The sequence below is a fragment of the Phyllopteryx taeniolatus genome, chromosome 23 (assembly GCF_024500385.1).
Source record: "Phyllopteryx taeniolatus isolate TA_2022b chromosome 23, UOR_Ptae_1.2, whole genome shotgun sequence".
NCBI classification, from domain to species: Eukaryota; Metazoa; Chordata; class Actinopteri; order Syngnathiformes; family Syngnathidae; genus Phyllopteryx; species Phyllopteryx taeniolatus.
In genome coordinates this window covers 2,267,858-2,285,860 of record NC_084524.1, presented here as the reverse complement: position 1 = coordinate 2,285,860, position 18,003 = coordinate 2,267,858, and the positions used below count along the sequence as shown (strand labels likewise).

At 45.7% G+C, this 18,003-nt stretch overlaps 2 protein-coding genes and 1 long non-coding RNA gene across 4 annotated transcripts; 2 read left to right on the top strand and 1 right to left on the bottom strand.

The window, feature by feature from the left end:
* The first annotated feature begins 1,371 nt into the window (after window positions 1–1,371).
* Window positions 1,372–13,252, top strand: mta2 (metastasis associated 1 family, member 2). Of its 2 annotated transcripts, none has more exons than XR_009786694.1 (18): window positions 1,372–1,807; window positions 3,600–3,667; window positions 5,180–5,273; window positions 7,390–7,507; window positions 7,619–7,682; window positions 7,851–7,968; window positions 8,031–8,133; window positions 8,768–8,867; window positions 8,943–9,131; window positions 9,487–9,561; window positions 9,695–9,753; window positions 9,828–9,928; window positions 10,297–10,436; window positions 10,519–10,747; window positions 10,815–10,904; window positions 11,307–11,425; window positions 11,504–11,639; window positions 11,986–12,123. XR_009786694.1 is itself a non-coding variant. In XM_061763110.1 (18 exons), the coding sequence occupies exons 1-18, from the start codon at window positions 1,780–1,782 to the stop codon at window positions 12,140–12,142; spliced, it is 1,995 nt and encodes a 664-aa protein (XP_061619094.1). In that variant the 5' UTR covers window positions 1,402–1,779; the 3' UTR covers window positions 12,143–13,252. The 2 variants fall into 2 exon arrangements, 1 of the variants encoding a protein (XP_061619094.1); XM_061763110.1 differs by having other exon boundaries at window positions 1,402–1,807; window positions 11,497–11,639; window positions 11,986–13,252.
* Window positions 13,253–13,256: 4 nt separating this feature from the next.
* On the bottom strand, window positions 13,257–15,666 carry LOC133472407 (uncharacterized). The gene is made up of 3 exons (XR_009786699.1): window positions 15,366–15,666; window positions 15,161–15,265; window positions 13,257–15,090 (listed from the first exon to the last, which is right to left on the bottom strand). It is a non-coding gene; the product is annotated as an uncharacterized LOC133472407 (long non-coding RNA).
* A 98-nt stretch (window positions 15,667–15,764) lies between these two features.
* Window positions 15,765–17,934, top strand: cth1 (cysteine three histidine 1). Its single transcript, XM_061763120.1, has 2 exons — window positions 15,765–15,953; window positions 16,824–17,934. Exons 1-2 carry the CDS (start codon window positions 15,945–15,947, stop codon window positions 17,667–17,669), a joined length of 855 nt encoding a protein of 284 aa, XP_061619104.1. The 5' UTR covers window positions 15,765–15,944; the 3' UTR covers window positions 17,670–17,934.
* Window positions 17,935–18,003: the final 69 nt, after the last annotated feature.

Here is an 18,003-nt window from a genome sequence, read left to right as displayed (position 1 = left end):
GTGTTTTTTATTTATTTATTTTAGTTTTCCCAAGTATGTTGAAATATGACTTTGGCAGTTATGTTATTGGTCTAATGAAATGAAAGTTTTTCCATGTTCAGCAACCAAAACTGCGTTATTCGGTTGCTCCATTGGAGTGCAGTTAGCAATTAATAAAATTAATAAACACCTCTTATTGTCAGACAAGCACAGAGCTTTTGAATGGACGGAAGGCAGGACTTGACAGGAAACGGCCACAATTTGCAGTTATGTGAAGACACGGACATAAAAAAATGCAAATGAATAATCAGTCCATCTCACTTGTTCTGAACTTTAATGTAAGACAACTTTTATCCTTCAACGTAAATAAATTATTACTTACAAGATAGATTCCAATCATTATATTTAAGGATGACCCTAAATGTAAAAAGGAATGATGTGCAGAAACATCTTACACAATACTGTATTCTTTTATGAACATGTATTATCATGCAACAATTATTATTATTATTATTTTTTTTAAGTCTCTCACCTACATCTGGCTGACTTCTTTGAAAGAAATAGCGTCTGTTCATCTATTGAAAAGCAGACATTTTCTACTTGCTTCTCTTTGCTATTCAATTAGCTAGCGATAGCTACAAGTGCCTAATTAGCTTATTGGCTGCTAGCTACGCAGTACGCACCATTACAAGCCCCTGCCGAGTCAGTGTCGACACTTGACAATTCAGTAGGAGGCATTGAAGCTGTGTGGTCAGCTGTCGTTTCATAGATTGCGTCAGCGATGTACATCAAGCATTGGCTGGTGATTAGTGTGAACACAGCTGGAAATATGTGGAGCGGTTCTGATCATACCTATGACCATAACTAACCAACGTGCCTACGTGGCGGCCATGTTGGGAAGGTCGATGTTCCCCTCCAAGGCAATGCATGGACATTGAAATTCACATAGCTTGCTAATTTCTCAACCGATTTTCATGAGGTTTACTTTTTTTGTCATTGCCAAAGCGCGTGCTGTGTTATCACCACATAATTTTTTTTTCTAAAATAAAAAAATAAATAAATAATCAAATTAATTTGAGGACGAATTCATAGGGTGGCCTAAGGCAAGTTTTGGGTGGGTTTAAGCTGATTCGAAATAGGGCTAGCCTCGCCACTGATAGAGCCCATAGGATGTTTTTTTTTTACTGATGTAATCATAAAAAAGGTATAAATGATCGTTTAAAAACACGTTATCTTTTTTTCTGTTTTTTTTCTGCCAGTACTCTTTCGTTTGTCAAATCTGCCTCGTTTGGGAAAGTTTCCGAAATCTGCCGAACATTTCCGAAGATGACGAAGCGCGTCTGTAACCGAGCGGAGGTGAAGACGACGAAGAAGAAGAAGGGGAAGAAGAAGAAGAAGCGGGAGAAGAAGAAGAAGGGGAAGAAGAAGAAGAAGAAGCAGAAGAAGAGGAGGAGGAGGAGGAGGACGATGATGAGAGGAAGAGACGTGTGAATGAGCGAGTAAGAAGGAGGAGGTGGAGGAGGAGGAGGAGGAAGAGGACAAGATTGTCGCGAGGGAGCGAATTCAAGACCAATGTTTTGTAGGAGCGTTTCGTGACGGAAACTTTCAACTTTTTTTTTTTTTTTTTTTTTTTTTTTTAAATATTTTTTTTTCTTTTTAAATAAATAAACCTACCACTCAGTCGGCTTGTTGTGCCTCGGAGCCGGCCGGCTTTGTCTCGCGACGCGGGCGTCTATAAATGGACTAAAAACAGTATCGCAGTCGACCTGTTCTCATTACCCTGGAGCTCATTACTAAAGAATGGCTGCTAACATGTATCGAGTGGGAGGTAAATTGTCTTATTTTCCTTTTTTTTTTTTTTTAATAATTTTATTTATTTATTTATTTTTATAACTCCCCTCCACCACCCCCCTCAAGCGTGGTTGTTCCTTCGGGCTTCATTAGCTTAGCCACACGCTAACTGAGCTAGCCGCTAATCCTGCTAGGCTAACCGTGCGTACGTCTACTTCTTTCCTAGTCAACTGTTCAAGTCATGAAACCCTTTAGCTAAGAGTTACAAAGCCGCTTTTGTGTTCATATTCCCACCCAAGGGACAATTTTACACCCCTAAAGTGCGCGTAAGTGGAAGGTCAACTTTCCAATTCTATAGTAACATGGTTGTCCGCCAATAAAGTTACAGGCAGTGCTCCCTCGGTTTAGAACACAAAATTCGGGGTATTAGCGCTAGAGTTTGTCCCTCTTTTGTTTCATGATAACATTGGGCCTCAAGTGGAGTCTTTACATACACGTCCAGTACACGATGCTAGTTAGCATTAGCTTCGCGTTGAGAACGCAAAACAGAAACGGGCTAGTTTTTGGCAGTTGCTGCAGCTCGTTTGAAGTGTTGCTCACGAGAACATCAAGAGTTCTGATCCACTCAAAAGTCAGACGTCCATGCGACACTTGCAAAACTAAAGCATTTCTTGAGTAGTGAAAGTCCACGAGTAAGTAACAATATTACTCCTCAGCTCACATAAACGTAGTTCCTTGGCGCCGGGGTGAATACGCAATTTCCAAACTGTGTATATACGGTTGTTGGCAGCGTGGTGCAGAAGTGCTTACTTAGAAAAGCTTTATTTATTCCAATCCTAAACAATGCTTTTTTTTCCATGTAGGGTTGTCCAGGTGTGGCAAGACAGCCTCAGCAACATTTTGAAGCTTAAAAGCACACACCTCGGGTCAAAAGTTTCCACCATTTGAATAAAAGACGTAGCAAGCATAAATGGCCACTGTCTTCACGATTGCCTTCCACCAAGCTCCTTCCTTGTCATACAAAAACAAACTGAAAATGATTCCGCTCATACTGTGTTTTGCGGGAATTAAAATTGCGCGCCGCTTTTTAAAACAATTTGTTGTTGTTAGTGTATAGTTTCGAGAGATGTCGGAAAAGTTGCCAAATACAGCGCCCAGCCCTAATGTAAACCCCATTGTACTACTTTATTTCGATACAACACTGCCGAGTGGCAGTACATAATCACATAAGCTAAAGTTATTCATAACCACTATTAACGTTGCAATAACAAATGTACAACACCTTAAGATTTTTAGGGAAAAAATGCTTGGTAAGAAGAAATATTTTCTTGGCACTCATTAGCAAGGCAAAGAACAAGCATATTTTTTGCCTTGATTTGAGATGTTTCATCTTGGTTAAGTTTTGCAGTGTAACCTTAGTGATTCATACTAACATTTTGGTGTCAAGGACAGTGCTTGTCATTGAAAAGCGTTATGTGCAGAACGTTTCTGAGTCTTCATTTTCTATGCTTCCGTTTGTATCCGTTTCCCGGCTTGTTTTGGTTATCCATTTTGGAGACGCAACAGCTACGTGCAAATTAGCGCGAGCGCCTTCTGGGCGTTTCTGGATGGGGGGCACATAATTGTCCCGTCGCTTCAGATGTCTATAACACAACGTGCACCCCAAGTCCTTTTCTAGTTATGTAACACAACTTGGAGATATTTGTTAGATGTTAATTATGTTTGTGCTCATGTGGACCACATGGAGATTTGCAAGATCGCCGTGGCAACGGCAGGGATGCTATTCAATGCGTGTCGACGTAATCTCTGTCGGGGTTTTCTCCTTCCAGATTACGTGTACTTCGAGAACTCCTCCAGCAACCCGTACCTGATCCGCAGGATAGAAGAGCTCAACAAGGTGCGGCGGTCTCGCTTCCCCCACCCCTTACTTTTACTCTGTTTGACCTCGTCGCGACGCAGACCGCTCTCTTATGTGTCGTAGTGACCCAACACTGGCACACTAGTGTCCTTATGTAACACCCCAGCGGCAGCATCAAATTTTTTTACCCAGTCAAAGATGAAGGAGCATCCTTTATGTAACACTCTCACACCGGAGCGCTAATGGCTGCTTTTGCTTTGCCATAGTGCAACATAAATGGCAACCTTCTTCATTGAGCCAAGGCATACGTTCATCATTAGAGAAAAATTCACGGCACACTGCCAAACAAAAAAGTTACAAAAAGTATATACAGTACACTGACATAATAATGTCAATTTACCCACAAATGTACTAACTTTGCTCTGAAATTTGGGCCTGTTCTCCAAAAGCTATTATTCTGTTGTGTGAATGGCAACAGGTGGAGACGCCAGTTTAACTGGAGCTTCTGGAATCTAGTTGAATAACATATAATCCTTCTTCCTGTCACCAGAAGTCAAAGGCATAGATACATGTACAAAGATATATATTATTTGTAAATAATAAATTGAAATGGGATCATTTACCGCAGCTCATTGGGTATCACTGGGTTAAAATAGTACAATATACAATATTAATTACAGAAGTTCAATTCAGTAAGTGAAACTCATGGTATAGGTTCACAACACAGAATCTGCTGATTTTTCTTTAAACATTTTTTTAGGTTGGAATTGGATAGTCGACACGGTGACCCACTGGTTAGCACATCTGCCTCACAGTTCTGGGGACCGGGGTTCAAATCCCGACCTCGCCTGTGTGGAGTTTGCATGTTCCCCCCCCCCCGTGCCTGCGTGGGTTTTCTCCGGGCACTCCGGTTTCCTCCCACATACCAAAAACATGCGTGGTAGGTTGATTGAAAACTCTAAATTGCCCGTAGGTGTGAATGTGAGTGCGAATGGTTGTTTGTTTCTATGTGCCCTGCGGAGGATGGGGGCCGAGAGAAAACACAATTGATGCCCCCCTCAAAATGTTTCTAATGGTCTATATTTTAGTTTCAATGGCTTACAGATGATTTGATTTTGAAAAAATGTTATCAGAAGTGCGTGTTTGCATCGGGTGAAGATTCTTTGTGACTTCTGCAAACAACCCAGGCTAAACTTAGTGCCTCTCTGACATATTTCGTTTATTTTATTTTATTTACCCTTTATTTATCCGGGTAAGGCAATCGAGAACAGATTCTCATTTGCCGAGGTGACCTGGCTGCAGACACCAGAGTAAAACAAAGCAAAATAAAAGCAAATGCATATACAACAAGTTGTCCAACTGCAAGCAGTGAGTGCACTGCGTTAAACAGCGGCTATCAGAACAAAAGCCACCATCGAGGGAAAATAATTTAGCGCACAAGTTTGAGTCGGGCTGTCCAGCGTTTCTGCAAGAGACCCTCGTGACTATCTCAGTGGAAACAATTGTGAGATATGATGGCCTCAGGCGCTAGTTTTTGTGTTTTTTCTGCAGACAGCTAATGGGAACGTGGAGGCCAAGGTGGTGTGTCTCTTCAGGAGACGAGATATCTCGGGCAACCTCAACACTCTCGCCGACAGCAATGCAAGTAAGTGCCACCCATCACAATCCTATTGGTGTCTGTTAGAGACCAAGACCCAATGTAGACATCCCCTGCAAAAATGTTTAGAATTACTTATACTAATACTTTAAATATACTCCAATCTATGATCTGTTTTTCCAAAACGCAATTTAATTTTGTCCTCTGACACCGGGGTGTATGTACAACCTGTAAAAGGACCAATTACTCCTCTGCTGTTTGCAATTTTCTCATGGTTTTAACTCTGTGATACACGCATGCATTCTTTATTATATGCGTTCAAGTCATGTCCCTACAATTCTTTTTATGTCCTTAGTCATGTCCTTCAAGTCTTTTCATGTTCCTTCAAATCATGTCACAATAAGCCCATGTTCTTAACTCATTTACTGCCATTGACGGCTGTTGATTTCAAATATCCATGTAAACATGGAGGCCTGGCAGTTTGAAAGTCATGTCCCGACAAGTCTCTACAGTCCCGACAAGTCCCAACAAGTCTCTACAGTCCCTAAATGTCCCAACAAGTCTCCATGTTCCTTCAGGTCATGTACTGACAAATCCCTTCATGTCCTTAAGTCATGTCCCTACAAGTCTCTTCAAGTTCCTTCAGGTCTTTTCCTGACAAGTCTCTTCATGTCCCTACTGTCTTAAGTCACGTCTCTTCACATCCTTAAGTCATTGCTCCCTAAGACCCTTTGTGTCCCTACAAGTCCTGACAAGTCTCTTCAGCCCTTAAAAGTCCCTACAAGTCTCTTCATGTCCCAATAAGTCTCCCGCTGCACTTCCATCACGCAGCTATTTACTGTCAAGCTGGCTGTCTATCAGCCAGTGACTAACGTTAAATAAAGGGCACAGAAAGAGACTGGTTAGGCGTGAATGTGTGCTTTTCAGCAAATAGTTGTATTTATGTTTAACAGAAAAACTTGCAAATAGGTGATTCGTGAACCGGTGAGGGGTTTACTGTCTACAACCCACATCCATGGATAAGCCCGCTCTTTTGTCTCACGTGTGCTATAAGAAGCTAGGCTGGGCACTGCTCATGACACACAGCCCACCGGAGTCTGATCACATTCGCTCATTAGCAAGCCCTCCCTCCCTCCTGGATGCGCTGCCTCAGACAAAGACGTGCCCACCTCAAAAATAGAGGCGCTGCAGTTAGCCCGTCGTACTGTACGCCGGTCACATGAGGACATTGACGACAATATCGGTCCAAAAATACCAAATTTGGGACTTGTTGGCCTCCTTCGTACCAGTCAGTGTGGTCATCCATAAGAAATAATCATAATATAGGTTCCTATCTGCTCTCTCCACACACGCGCATACGGCAGAACAAACGGCCCTTCATGTGTCCCCGGTGCCCCGGCACCTAATGTGTTCATTCTGGAGAGTGTGTCTTTTCTTTTAGCGCAAAAGCAAGTGTCTTTCCTTAAGATGGAATTTGTTGCTCTGCGTGTGTGCGCGTTGCGCGTTGGGATGCATGTTGGGGGGTAACGGGGGATGGGCGCCTCAGGTTCGGTACACAGGGTTTCCGACATTGTCTGGCAGGGACAAGCCGGACAGGGGGAGGACGTGTTTAGAGGGTTTAGAGGTTAACAGGAAAGGGGTGTAGCCCAGGGTTGCATCCCTCCCCCAATGTGTGCGCGCAGCCTCTCTTGTGCGCGCCCTCGCTCTCTTGCCCTCACTGACAGGGTTTCCTGTGGCAGAGCGCAGGGGCGGAGTCCTCCCAGAGATGGAGCGATGATAGTGCCGCCCCCTTCGGCTTGCAACAAACTGCTCAGGCGCCTGAAAATTAGGAATGCGCAATCGTGTCGCCAAACAAACACGCGCAGAGACCCATACAACTGGTGAATGTCAACTGGTACTAATGCTTAACAGATGACATTGTTTTCAACTCAGTTAATTGTTTCTTCCGAAGAGATGAGAGACAGCTCTCATCATAGCAGCGGTGGCAAACCTACTTACACTCTGTACTTAAGTAGAAGTAGAGATGCGTGTGTACAAAGGTGAGACCTCTACTTCAGTAAAAGTACAAACTGTAATGTACAAAAGTAGAAATGAATTTTGAAGGTTCCCCGTTGTGCCGAGTTGTCGGAGTGTGCGAATTTCCCAATCATATTTGTGGTCGCAGGGGAATTCGAGGAGGAGTCCAAGCAGCCGGCGCTGGCAGAACAGCAGAAGCACCAACTCAAACACAGAGAACTCTTCCTCTCGCGACAGTTTGAATCGCTACCCGCCACTCATATCAGGTAATACAAGTTGTTGCATTTTAAATGAATTTGTTCGCTCGATCCACCGCCATTAGCAAAATTGTACAATTGTTTTCATGTGTTCACGACTGCCACTCACTGTCTACCCAGGGGCAAATGTAATGTCACCCTCCTCAATGAAACGGATGTGTTAGCAGGATACCTAGAGAAAGAGGTGAGACTTTTGAGATCTTCAGCTTCATTTCACATCGCAGCGCTGTTTTAGGGAGAAAACATCAATCTTTCCTGCTATATATTCAACTGACCAAATTCTACCATATGCGTCTAGGCCGATGTAGCACTTTTCATCGTGATCAGCATCCGTGTCGTTTGTTCTTCTCAGGACTGTTTCTTCTATTCGCTGGTGTTCGACCCGGTCCAAAAGACCCTGTTGGCCGACCAGGGAGAGATCCGAGTGGGCTCCAAGTACCAGGCAGAGGTCCCTGACAAGCTAACGGAGGGTGAGTAGGGAAATGCATCCGCCCCGTTGTACTCAACTGACGCCAATGCCTTCTAATCCCAGGTGAATTGGACAGCCGGATCCAGGAGAAGATGGAGACCAAGGTGTGGGACCCCGACAACCAACTCAAAGACCCCCAGATTGACCAGTTCCTCGTGGTGGCAAGGTAACAACCGACGCATTTTGCACTGCAATTCATTTTGACCTCCAAAATCTACACACAAGACCCCAAAATGGAAATGTAAAAAGTTATATTGAACCTTTTGTAAATGTATTTAAAATAAAATACTAAGATCATATGCTCATAAGTATCCACAACCTTTGCTCAATACTTGCATCTTGTAGCAATGACTGCCTCCAGTCTTTTTGAAATATGATCCCACAACGATTATTTTAATAATCGATTAGTCTGTCAATGAATTGATTATGATTCAGTTATTGCTTTGGTCCCTAACATCGCAGAAAATCGTAAAGCACGTGTTTGCCAATGTCTTATTTTGATTAAACGCAAACATAATCAGTCTGCTTTCACGGAGGAGTGCAGAAAGAGAATATTTACAGTTGAGAAGCTGAAATTCCAAGAATTTAAAATCAAACAAGGTCTCTAAAAGATGACCCAAATATGTGCCGATGAATTTGATAATCGATTAATTGTACAAATCTCACACAACAACAAAAAACTCGCATTGTCAATAAATTGTGAATTGTGAAAAAATGAATTGGAAACCACTCACTCACATGAACAGTAATAGAAGTACTGATAGTCTTAAGCCTTAAGACGCACAATGCGCTTTCCACAGAGCTGTCGGGACGTTCGCTCGAGCCCTGGACTGCAGCAGCTCCATTCGGCAGCCGAGCCTGCACATGAGCGCGGCGGCGGCCTCGCGAGACATCACGCTGGTGAGACATCCCCACATGTTCTTAAATCATCAAACACGGGATAGCTCCTCACTCTTGTACGTCTTTTGTGTGAAGTTCCATGCCATGGACACGCTGCAAAAGAACAATTACGACCTGGCCCAAGCCATGGCCACGCTGGTGCCCCAGGGGGGTCCCGTGCTCTGTCGCGACGAGATGGAGGAGTGGAGCGCCTCCGAGGCCATGTTGTTTGAAGAAGCGTTGGAGAAATACGGCAAAGACTTCAATGACATCCGTCAGGACTTTGTAAGCAGATCGCCGAGGAAAGATCAGAATCATCTTTATTTGCCAAGTATGTTCAAAAAACACAAGGAATTTGTCTCCGGTAATTGGAGCCGCTCTAGTACGACAACAGACAGTCAGTTGACAGAGAGCACCTTTGTTGACAGAGACCACTTTGGAGCTCACTCTGAACACAAAGCACACCACCGGATAATTCATCAGAATAATCTTTCAGAGACATCAGAGTTTGGCCTTTGCTGACCTTAATTGAAAAGGAAGGAAAATACAGTTTTTGGTGTGTGTGTGTATGTGTGTACACACTGCTTTGATGACGTACATTTTATCGCATGGGATTAAATGGTCGCCTTCCCATTTGTAGCTCCCTTGGAAGTCTTTAGCCAGTGTGGTCCAGTTCTACTACATGTGGAAGACTACAGACCGCTACATCCAGCAGGTAAACACCATCACAATTTTGTGTTTTGTGGTCACCAATTTGTATTTTATAGCCACAAATTAGTGCTGATGTTATATTTATATTGTGACCACAATTACCCCGCATATATCATTTCTCGGGCTGGTAATCTCAGAAACGACTAAAGGCAGCGGAGGCGGACAGTAAACTGAAGCAGGTCTACATCCCCACCTAGTGAGTATTACTAGTCACTGCACCATCACTGGGGAACTCCTAAAGGAACTTTTGTTGTCCCCCCTTTCGACCAGCACCAAACCCAACCCCAACCAGATCATGGTGCCGGGCAGCAAGCCCGGCATGAACGGGGCTGCGGGCTTCCAGAAAGGACTCAACTGCGAGAGTTGTCACAGTAAGGCATTAGGTCTAATCCTTATCTCATCTTTCATCCTTTTCTTTTTCATTTGACAATTGAAAAACTCATGGTTGTGCAAAATTCAATGTTATGCTCATCAAAAATAGGAATCACAGGACTGAGTTTGAGTTTATTATTTGATAGGTTGGGTTTACTTGAACAGGAATTTGCAGAATGAGCATTAGTAAAGAGACATTAGCTTGTTAGCATCACAGTTCCTTGCATATCATTACTCAGTGGGTGAAAGAGGAATGAAAATAAGGATGTTGAAGTCATTTGGAATGGAAAGAACAAATACAGGGATTAGGTCTGCTTGACTTCTTTGTTTTTGAGTTTCAATTCACGACTGTGCGGTCTCAACCCAGCGGCCCAGTCGCCCCAGTGGTACGCCTGGGGGCCCCCCAACATGCAATGCCGACTGTGCGCCTCCTGCTGGATCTACTGGAAAAAGTACGGCGGCTTGAAGACCCCTACGCAGCTGGAGGGTGCCGCGAGAATTGGCTCTGTACGTCTCGTCCCTCGTGGTTTCTTCCGCTATCTGTCCGCGACTCGTCAATTGAACTGTCGGCCGTCTTCCTCCACCCCAGGAATCGGGGCCCCGCAGCCACATGACCCGCCAGGAAGTCCAGGGCCTGTCGCCGTTTACCCGCAACGAGGGCCGCGCCAAGCTACTGGCCAAGAACCGCCAGACGTTCATCCTGCAGACCACCAAGCTAACGCGCGTGGCCCGGCGGGTCTGCCAGGACATCCTACAGCCTCGCCGGGCAGCGCGCCGGCCGTACGCCTCCATCAACGCCAACGCCGTCAAAGCTGAGTGTACGTAGGCGCATCCTGTCTGTCGGCCTCGAGGTTTCGAACCCACATTTGACTCCGCTCTCTTCAGGTATGATCCGGTTGCCCAAAGCGACAAAAACTCCTCTAAAGAGCAAGTTGGTCCCCCGGCCGTCGCTGGCAAACATTGTGAAGGATTTAGGTAAGAGTAGCCATGTTCTTGTCTTCTTCTTTTTCTGCTGTGTCTGACTTACATGGGCAAATTGCCTCTGTTCTCACTCTCTCGCTTTCAAGAAATTGGAGACTAATGAATTCAACTTTTTTTTTTTTTTTTTCCCCTAACATCATAATGTTTAGCCCACTAGCGAAAGTCCACTAGCCAATGCTAGCATATAATGCAAAATGTCATAGATGGGCTGTCTTAAATTAGCATAGATGTGATGATAATTATAAACCTTTCAAACGAGTGGAAATGTAACGCAGCAACTCATACAAACAGAGCGTACAACATAACTCACAGGCATATATTAATATAATCAGAAATAGGCCAGCCCTAGTGTGAGCCTTCTCCAGTCTCAGTCCACAACCTCCATGTTCTCCGCAGCCATCTCGGCTCCTCTCAAGCTGAAGGCGTCCAGGGGACCCCCGACGCCCATCAACAGGAACCAGGCCAGCCAGCCTCGGGTGGGCCCGGGCCTGCTGGGAAAGAGGGGCTTCGACGGCGTGAGTGTCCTCGCGCGGTCACAGCCGTCGCCGACGAAATTCAACTAAAACGGCACTTCTGCTTTTGACAGGCCACAGGAATGCCCTACTCGGCCAACGGCAGGTCGTACACTTCGGGCATGAGGACCACCTCCCAGTCCGTCATCAAGCGTCAGAAGGTCAGCCAGGGAGAAGCACCCAACCCTGTTGTGTTCGTGGCCACCAAGGACACCAGGTATTGTGGATCTGGAACGTATTTGCAAGGGCCCGGCGATGTTAGCCCTTGTCAGATTTTATTTTTTATTTTTTCATACATTTACACATTGAACCACAATTGAAGTAATAAAAATCACACAGAAACTATGGAATAATATAATAAAAAAATGTACAATATATTTTGTTATCAGAACTTTATTTTGTCAAATATTGGAACTGGCAGCGGCCTAAAAAAATGTGTATCGGTCGGGCCCTCGCATTTACAGCACTTGATTTTATCCCCCCCAATTTTCTTATGTAAAAGCCGAAAGCGTGACTACTTTGCGGATGTGCTGTATCGACAAACGTGTTGTTTTTCTTTGCAGGGCTCTGAGGAAACATCTGACTCAATCCGAGATGCGCCGGGCCGCTCGGAAACCTCACCTTCCTGTCCGGATCAAGCTTCCACCGCCGCCCCCTCGCCCGCTGGCCGTTCCCCTGCTCCCCTCCAGCACCAGCGAGCCCATCGTCCTCGAGGATTGAATGGCGACGGGGGCGTTTCTTTTAACGGGACGGGGCTCTGTGTCCATAGCCTCGTCTTTTATTTCCCCATTTTTTGTTGTCCCCCATCAATTAATATTTCCAACACACACTGACATTCACACAACAGCTCAGGCTTTGTAGGATTTTATTCCAGGTCCTGAATTATTTTTTAACGCCACCTACTTTTAAATGTGTAATTTAAGGCAGAGATATTTTCTCTTCTCCTCCCTGAAACGTTTTTAAACGATGAAGCACATGACGTGTAAATGTGTGTGTCGTCGCTGTAGGTGCCCAAAATGGAGGGCTGAAGCTTTAACAACTCAAACTGGTTTTTGGCGGTTTCAACTCCCCACCCCGCATCTTCCTGTCACCTGGTTTTTAATAATAAAGTCCTGCACTTTGACACTTCCATTTTTGGATGTCACAAACACAGGCAAGCACAAAACAACTTTTATGCTTTTTAAAAATTATTCCCCAAAAATCCAGCCAAATATCCAGAATGTTTTGTGTTTCTACACCCTTTTTGTCCAATATGAAATCATAAAGCCGAACTGTAAAATTAAACACGCATACACGGGTTTGTTTTGTGCTTGCTTGAACAGTTAGTGCCGCCACTAAATTGTTCAAGACCCTCAACTCTCATTCACGATTCCATTTTAAAGCCCCCCCCAAAAAATACCTTTTTAAGAAAAGCATAATTGGATCATCATAATTTCCGAGTTCCATGGCACTTGAGGGTTGCAAGGATTTTGTTTTCAAAAGCCCAATGTGGGCTTTAATGTTCTCAACAACAACAAAATTGTAGCAAATACTAGTCTGTGTACAGAAGAGGCAATTAAATGACTGGGATATTGGAAACCTTTTCTTTGTTCCCAAACTGAAGTGCATCACTGAGCCCCATGATCGTGGCAAATGTACGTGAGGGAAACATGGCTGGCTCTACTTCATTTGGTGGGGGTGGCCCGATCATGTGAACATTCAATTGTACTTTTTGTAATGGCAGCGAGAGAAATATGCGACAAACTTTTTCTCGTGTTTTTTTATTCCTGCGTCTCTGTATCCTGTAATGTCTCTTGATAAGAAAAGAAATAAAGTTTTTTTTTTTTTTTTCTTTGTGGTCAAGCAGTTCAAGGTATTGTTTTCCTTTCTACCATGCTACTTTCCCTCCTTCCACTCACATCCATGTTTCCTTCCAACCTTCTGCCATCCCTCCTTTCTTTTCTTTCATTTATTCATCCTTTATTTCTTTTATACCATCCTTGATCCCTACCCTTATTCTCTTCGTTAATCCTACTAACCCACCTTAATTGAATGCGTTGATTGAAAAAGTACATACCTACGTTTGGCCAACGCTTGTATTTGTGAGTGACTTGTTCGAAATCTTTTCCTTTGAGCTTGTCCCACAGGGTGTCATCCTTTTCCATGTAAGCCTATCTCCTGCATCCTCCTCTCTCACACCAACTGCCCTCATCTTCTTCATGTCTTCTCTCAAGACATCCACCAACCTTCTCTTTGGTCTTCCGCTAGCTCTCTTGCCTGGCAGCTCCATCCTCATCATCCTGCTACCAATATACTCACTATTTCTCCTCTGAACGTGTCCAAACCATCCAAGTCTGCTCTGTCTAACGTCCTCTCCAAAACATCGACCCTCGGCTGTCCCTCTGATGAGCTCATTTCTAATTTTATCCAACCTGGTCACTCCGAGAGCGAACCTCAACATCTTCATTTCGGCCACCTCCAGCTCTGCTTCCTATCGTCTCTTCAGTTCCACTGTCTCTGATCTGTCCATCATGGCTGGCCTCACCACTGTTTTATAAACTTTGCCCTTCATCCCAGCAGCGACTCTTCCTCCACCCGTTCCAACCTGCTTGGACCCGTTTCGTCACTTCCTGACCACACTCACCATTGCTCTGGACTGTTGACCCCAAGTATTTCAAGTCCTCCACCCTTGCTATCTCTTCTCCCTGTAGCCTCACTCTTCCCCCACCATCCCTCTCATTCATCTTCATTCCTCTGCTTTCCAGTGCATGCCTCCATCTTTCTAACTGTTCCTCCACCTGCTCCCTGCTTTCACTGCAGATCAAAATGTCATCTGCAAACATCATGGTCCACGGGGATTCCAGTCTAACCTCATCTGTCAGCCAATCCATCACCGCTGCAAACAGGAAGGGGCTCAGGGCTGATCCCTGATCTACAGAGATACAATGTAGCTCCTTCTGACCTTCTCTGTACTTTTCCATCAACATCCTCAAGGCAAATAATGCATCTGTGGTAATCTGTCGAGGCATGAAACCATACTGTTGCTTGCAAATACTCACTTCCGTCCTGAGTCTAGCCTCCAGCACTCTTTCCCAGAACTTCATTGTGTGGCTCATCAATTATTCCTCTATAGTCCCCACAGCTCTGCACATCACCCTTGTTCTTAAAAATGGGCACTAGCACACTTTTCCTCCATTCCTCAGGCATCTTCTCACGTGGTAGAATTCTATTGAACAAGGTCAAGAACTCCACAGATGCTTCCATACCTCCACTGCCTTTCCATTGTTGATCCTCTTTAATGCCTTTCTAACTTCCCCTTTACTAATCATTGCCACTTCCTGGTCCACCACACTTGCCTCTGTTACTCTCCCTTGGCACCAGTCAACACATTTCCATCTCTATCCTTAATCACCGTAACCTGCTGCACATCCTTCCCATCTCTTTCCCTCTGTCTGGCCAGCCTGTATAGATCCTTTTCTCCTTCTTTAGTGTCCAACCTGCCATACATGTCACCATCTGCCTCTTGTTTGGCCTTCGCCACCTCTACCTTTGCCCTGTGTCGCAACTCAATGTATTCCTTTCGTCTCTCCTCGGTCCTCTCAGTGTCCCGCTTCTTCTTAGCGAACCTTTTTCCTTGTATGATTTCCTGTACTGTGAGGTTCCACCACCAAGTCGTCTCCTCTCCTTTCCTGGCAGAAGATACATCATCTTACACACCACCATCAATTGCTGTCGAGCCACACTCTCCCCTACCACTACCTTACAGTCGGTAACCTCCTTCAGATGACATCGTCTGCACAAGATGTAATCCACCTGCGTGCTTCTACCTCCGCTCTTGTAGGTCACCCTATGTTCCTGCCTCTTCTGGGGGAAAAAAAAGTGTTCACTGCAGCCGTTTGCATCCTTGTTGCAAAGTCTACCACCATCTGAACGTCCAAGTTCCTTTCCTGGATGCCGTACTTACCCATCACTTCTTCATCACCCATGTTTCCTTCACCAACATGCCCATTACGATCTGCACCAATCACGACTCTCTCTCTGTCTGGGATGCTCAGAACTACTTCCTTCCAGAATTTCTCTTTCACCTCAAGGTCACGTCCTACCTGTGGGGCACAGCCACTAATCGCATTATACATAACACCCTCAAGTTCAAGTTTCAGCCTCATCACTCACTCGTTAAAAATATAAACGCTGATAGTCGTCGTTACGTGTCGCACGTGACAAAAAAAAAACGGTGCACTTGGTTGGTCCGCCTCCGTCACGTGAGCCACGCGCACACCAGATCCTAATTTGGACGACGGCGCCCCCCCCCCCCCCCCCCCCCCCTCTCGGTTGGGTTTTCAAAAACCACCCGAGTTCACCCTTTTTCCGCTTGCGACACCGGGACAGAGGAGCGCGGGCGTGTTCTGGCTAATGCCAATTCCCTCATGCAATTAACCCCATTTTGTCATCAAAACGTTTCTTTTACCGTCTCTTGTGCTTAGTTAATTTCGGGGTCACCTCACCTGTCCACAACAAGTAGCCGAGCAACTGCACGGAAGCCATGATTGAGGTAAATCATTTCAAAAGTGTTTTTGTTGTTGTTGTTGTTTTTTTAACCTTACAACTTTAAAACTATGAAAGCTCAGTATTTTAGTTAGTCCTAAATTAGATTATAACCGTAATGGTCATTGTTTGACTTGACACAAGAAGGAACTCGTCATGACGTTAATTGGCTCCCTCCTGCCATCTAGTGGATGAACATAAAATCTTCCTGCAATGATCCCTCTGCAGTCAGACCACTTTTTCAATTTGCTGTTCATTTTATTGCCTGAAGACTACAATGAACACGACAATGTATAGCTGATTTCCCAATGCTTTGTCCTCACGTGGGTCGCGGGTGTGCTGGCGCCTCTCCCGGCTGACTTCCGGCGAGAGGCGCGATACACCCTGAACTGGTCGCCAGCCAATCGCTGGGCACAAATTAGACAAACAACCATTCATTTGCACTCGCATTCACAATTTGGTGTCTTCAATGAACCTAGCATGCATGTTTTTGGAATGCGGGAGGAAACCGGAGCACACGGGGAGAACATGCAAACGCCACACAGTTGAGGCCGGATTTGAACTCTGACCCTCAGAACTGTGAGGCAGCTGTGCTAACCAGTTCTCCACCGTGCTGCCTGCGCTTAAGTCAGATGGGTTAATTTCCTGGTGCAGTGGTTCGGAATCACTGCTGTATCTGCATTAGCCCACTATTAATGCAGCCTGCATCTAAAGTTCACGAGAAAATTGACATTTTCAGAGACTGCGCAATTATATTTTCCCATGAAAACTGTTAATGCTAGCTTCGTTAGCCCATCTATGGCATTGTGTATTAGCATGAAGCTAGCAACTTACGGTGTGCCTGTATTTGACCCGACTCTGACCCTTTTTGTCACAGGCGAGCAGTGACGTACTCCTTCCCTCGTACCACGATGAGAAGCTGGTGGACAACCTGCTCTCCAGTGAAGAGACATTGAAGGATGGTGGCGATGATGATGGTGGTGGTGTTTCCCTGGTTGAGGCCCTCCTCCCCGTGTTGGATCCCCCCTTGTCCCACATCCCGTGGTTGTGCTCCACCCGCTACAAGACGGAGCTGTGCGTCCGCTACGCCGCTACGGGCTCCTGCCATTACGCCGAGCGCTGCAATTTCGCCCACGGCCTGCAGGACCTCCACGTGCCCTTCCGCCACCCCAAGTACAAGACGGAGTTGTGCCGCAGCTACCACACGGAGGGCTACTGCTACTACGGCAGCCGCTGCCTCTTCGTCCACGGCGCCGCCGAGCAGCGGCCCGTGCCGCGACGGGCCCGACGCGGCGTGCCCTGCCGCTCCTACAGTAACTTCGGCATCTGCCCGTACGGCGCGCGCTGTAACTTCCTGCACGCGGAGGAGGCGGCGAGCGCTTCGGAGTCGAGCGACAAGACCCCCACGAGCCCCCCCGGGGCGTGGGAGCGGAGGTCCCGGGGAGCCTTCTGCCACACCTTCAGCTCTTTCGGCTTCTGCCTGTACGGCACACGATGCCGCTTCCGGCACGTCCTCCCCTGCACGGTGAAAAGCGCCGAGCCCGGCTCGGGCCCGGCGTCGCCCGCTCTGGAGTCCCCGTCGGCGTCGCCCGCCACCTCCCCGCAGGCCAGCGACGCCTTTGCCTTCTCCAGCCAGCACCTCAGCGACATGCTCCTGCCCCTAGCCTTGCACCTCCGGCGGATGGAGAGCAATATGATCCGTGACATGTGGGAACAAGTGTAACTGGAGCCACCGCATCTCCAACCAATATTAGCACTGAACACCTTTTTAAAATGTATTTTTAGCATTTAAATTTTTAAAAACTTTTTTCTTTTTTTTTTTTAAACCCTTACAATTTTTTTTAAGTTTAAATGTGGTTTTCAACCATAAGATAGTAGTTGGACTGTCCTACTGAATCACAACAACTAAGTGTAATTTAATTTGTAACTATTGTACATACTGGGAGCAATGTCTGACTTGCTGTGAATAAAATGATTTTTAAGCCTTACTTTTGGGGTGAAATCTGTCTTAAGTGGGACAGGCTCAGTACACCCAAATGAGGACAAGTGCTTCAGAA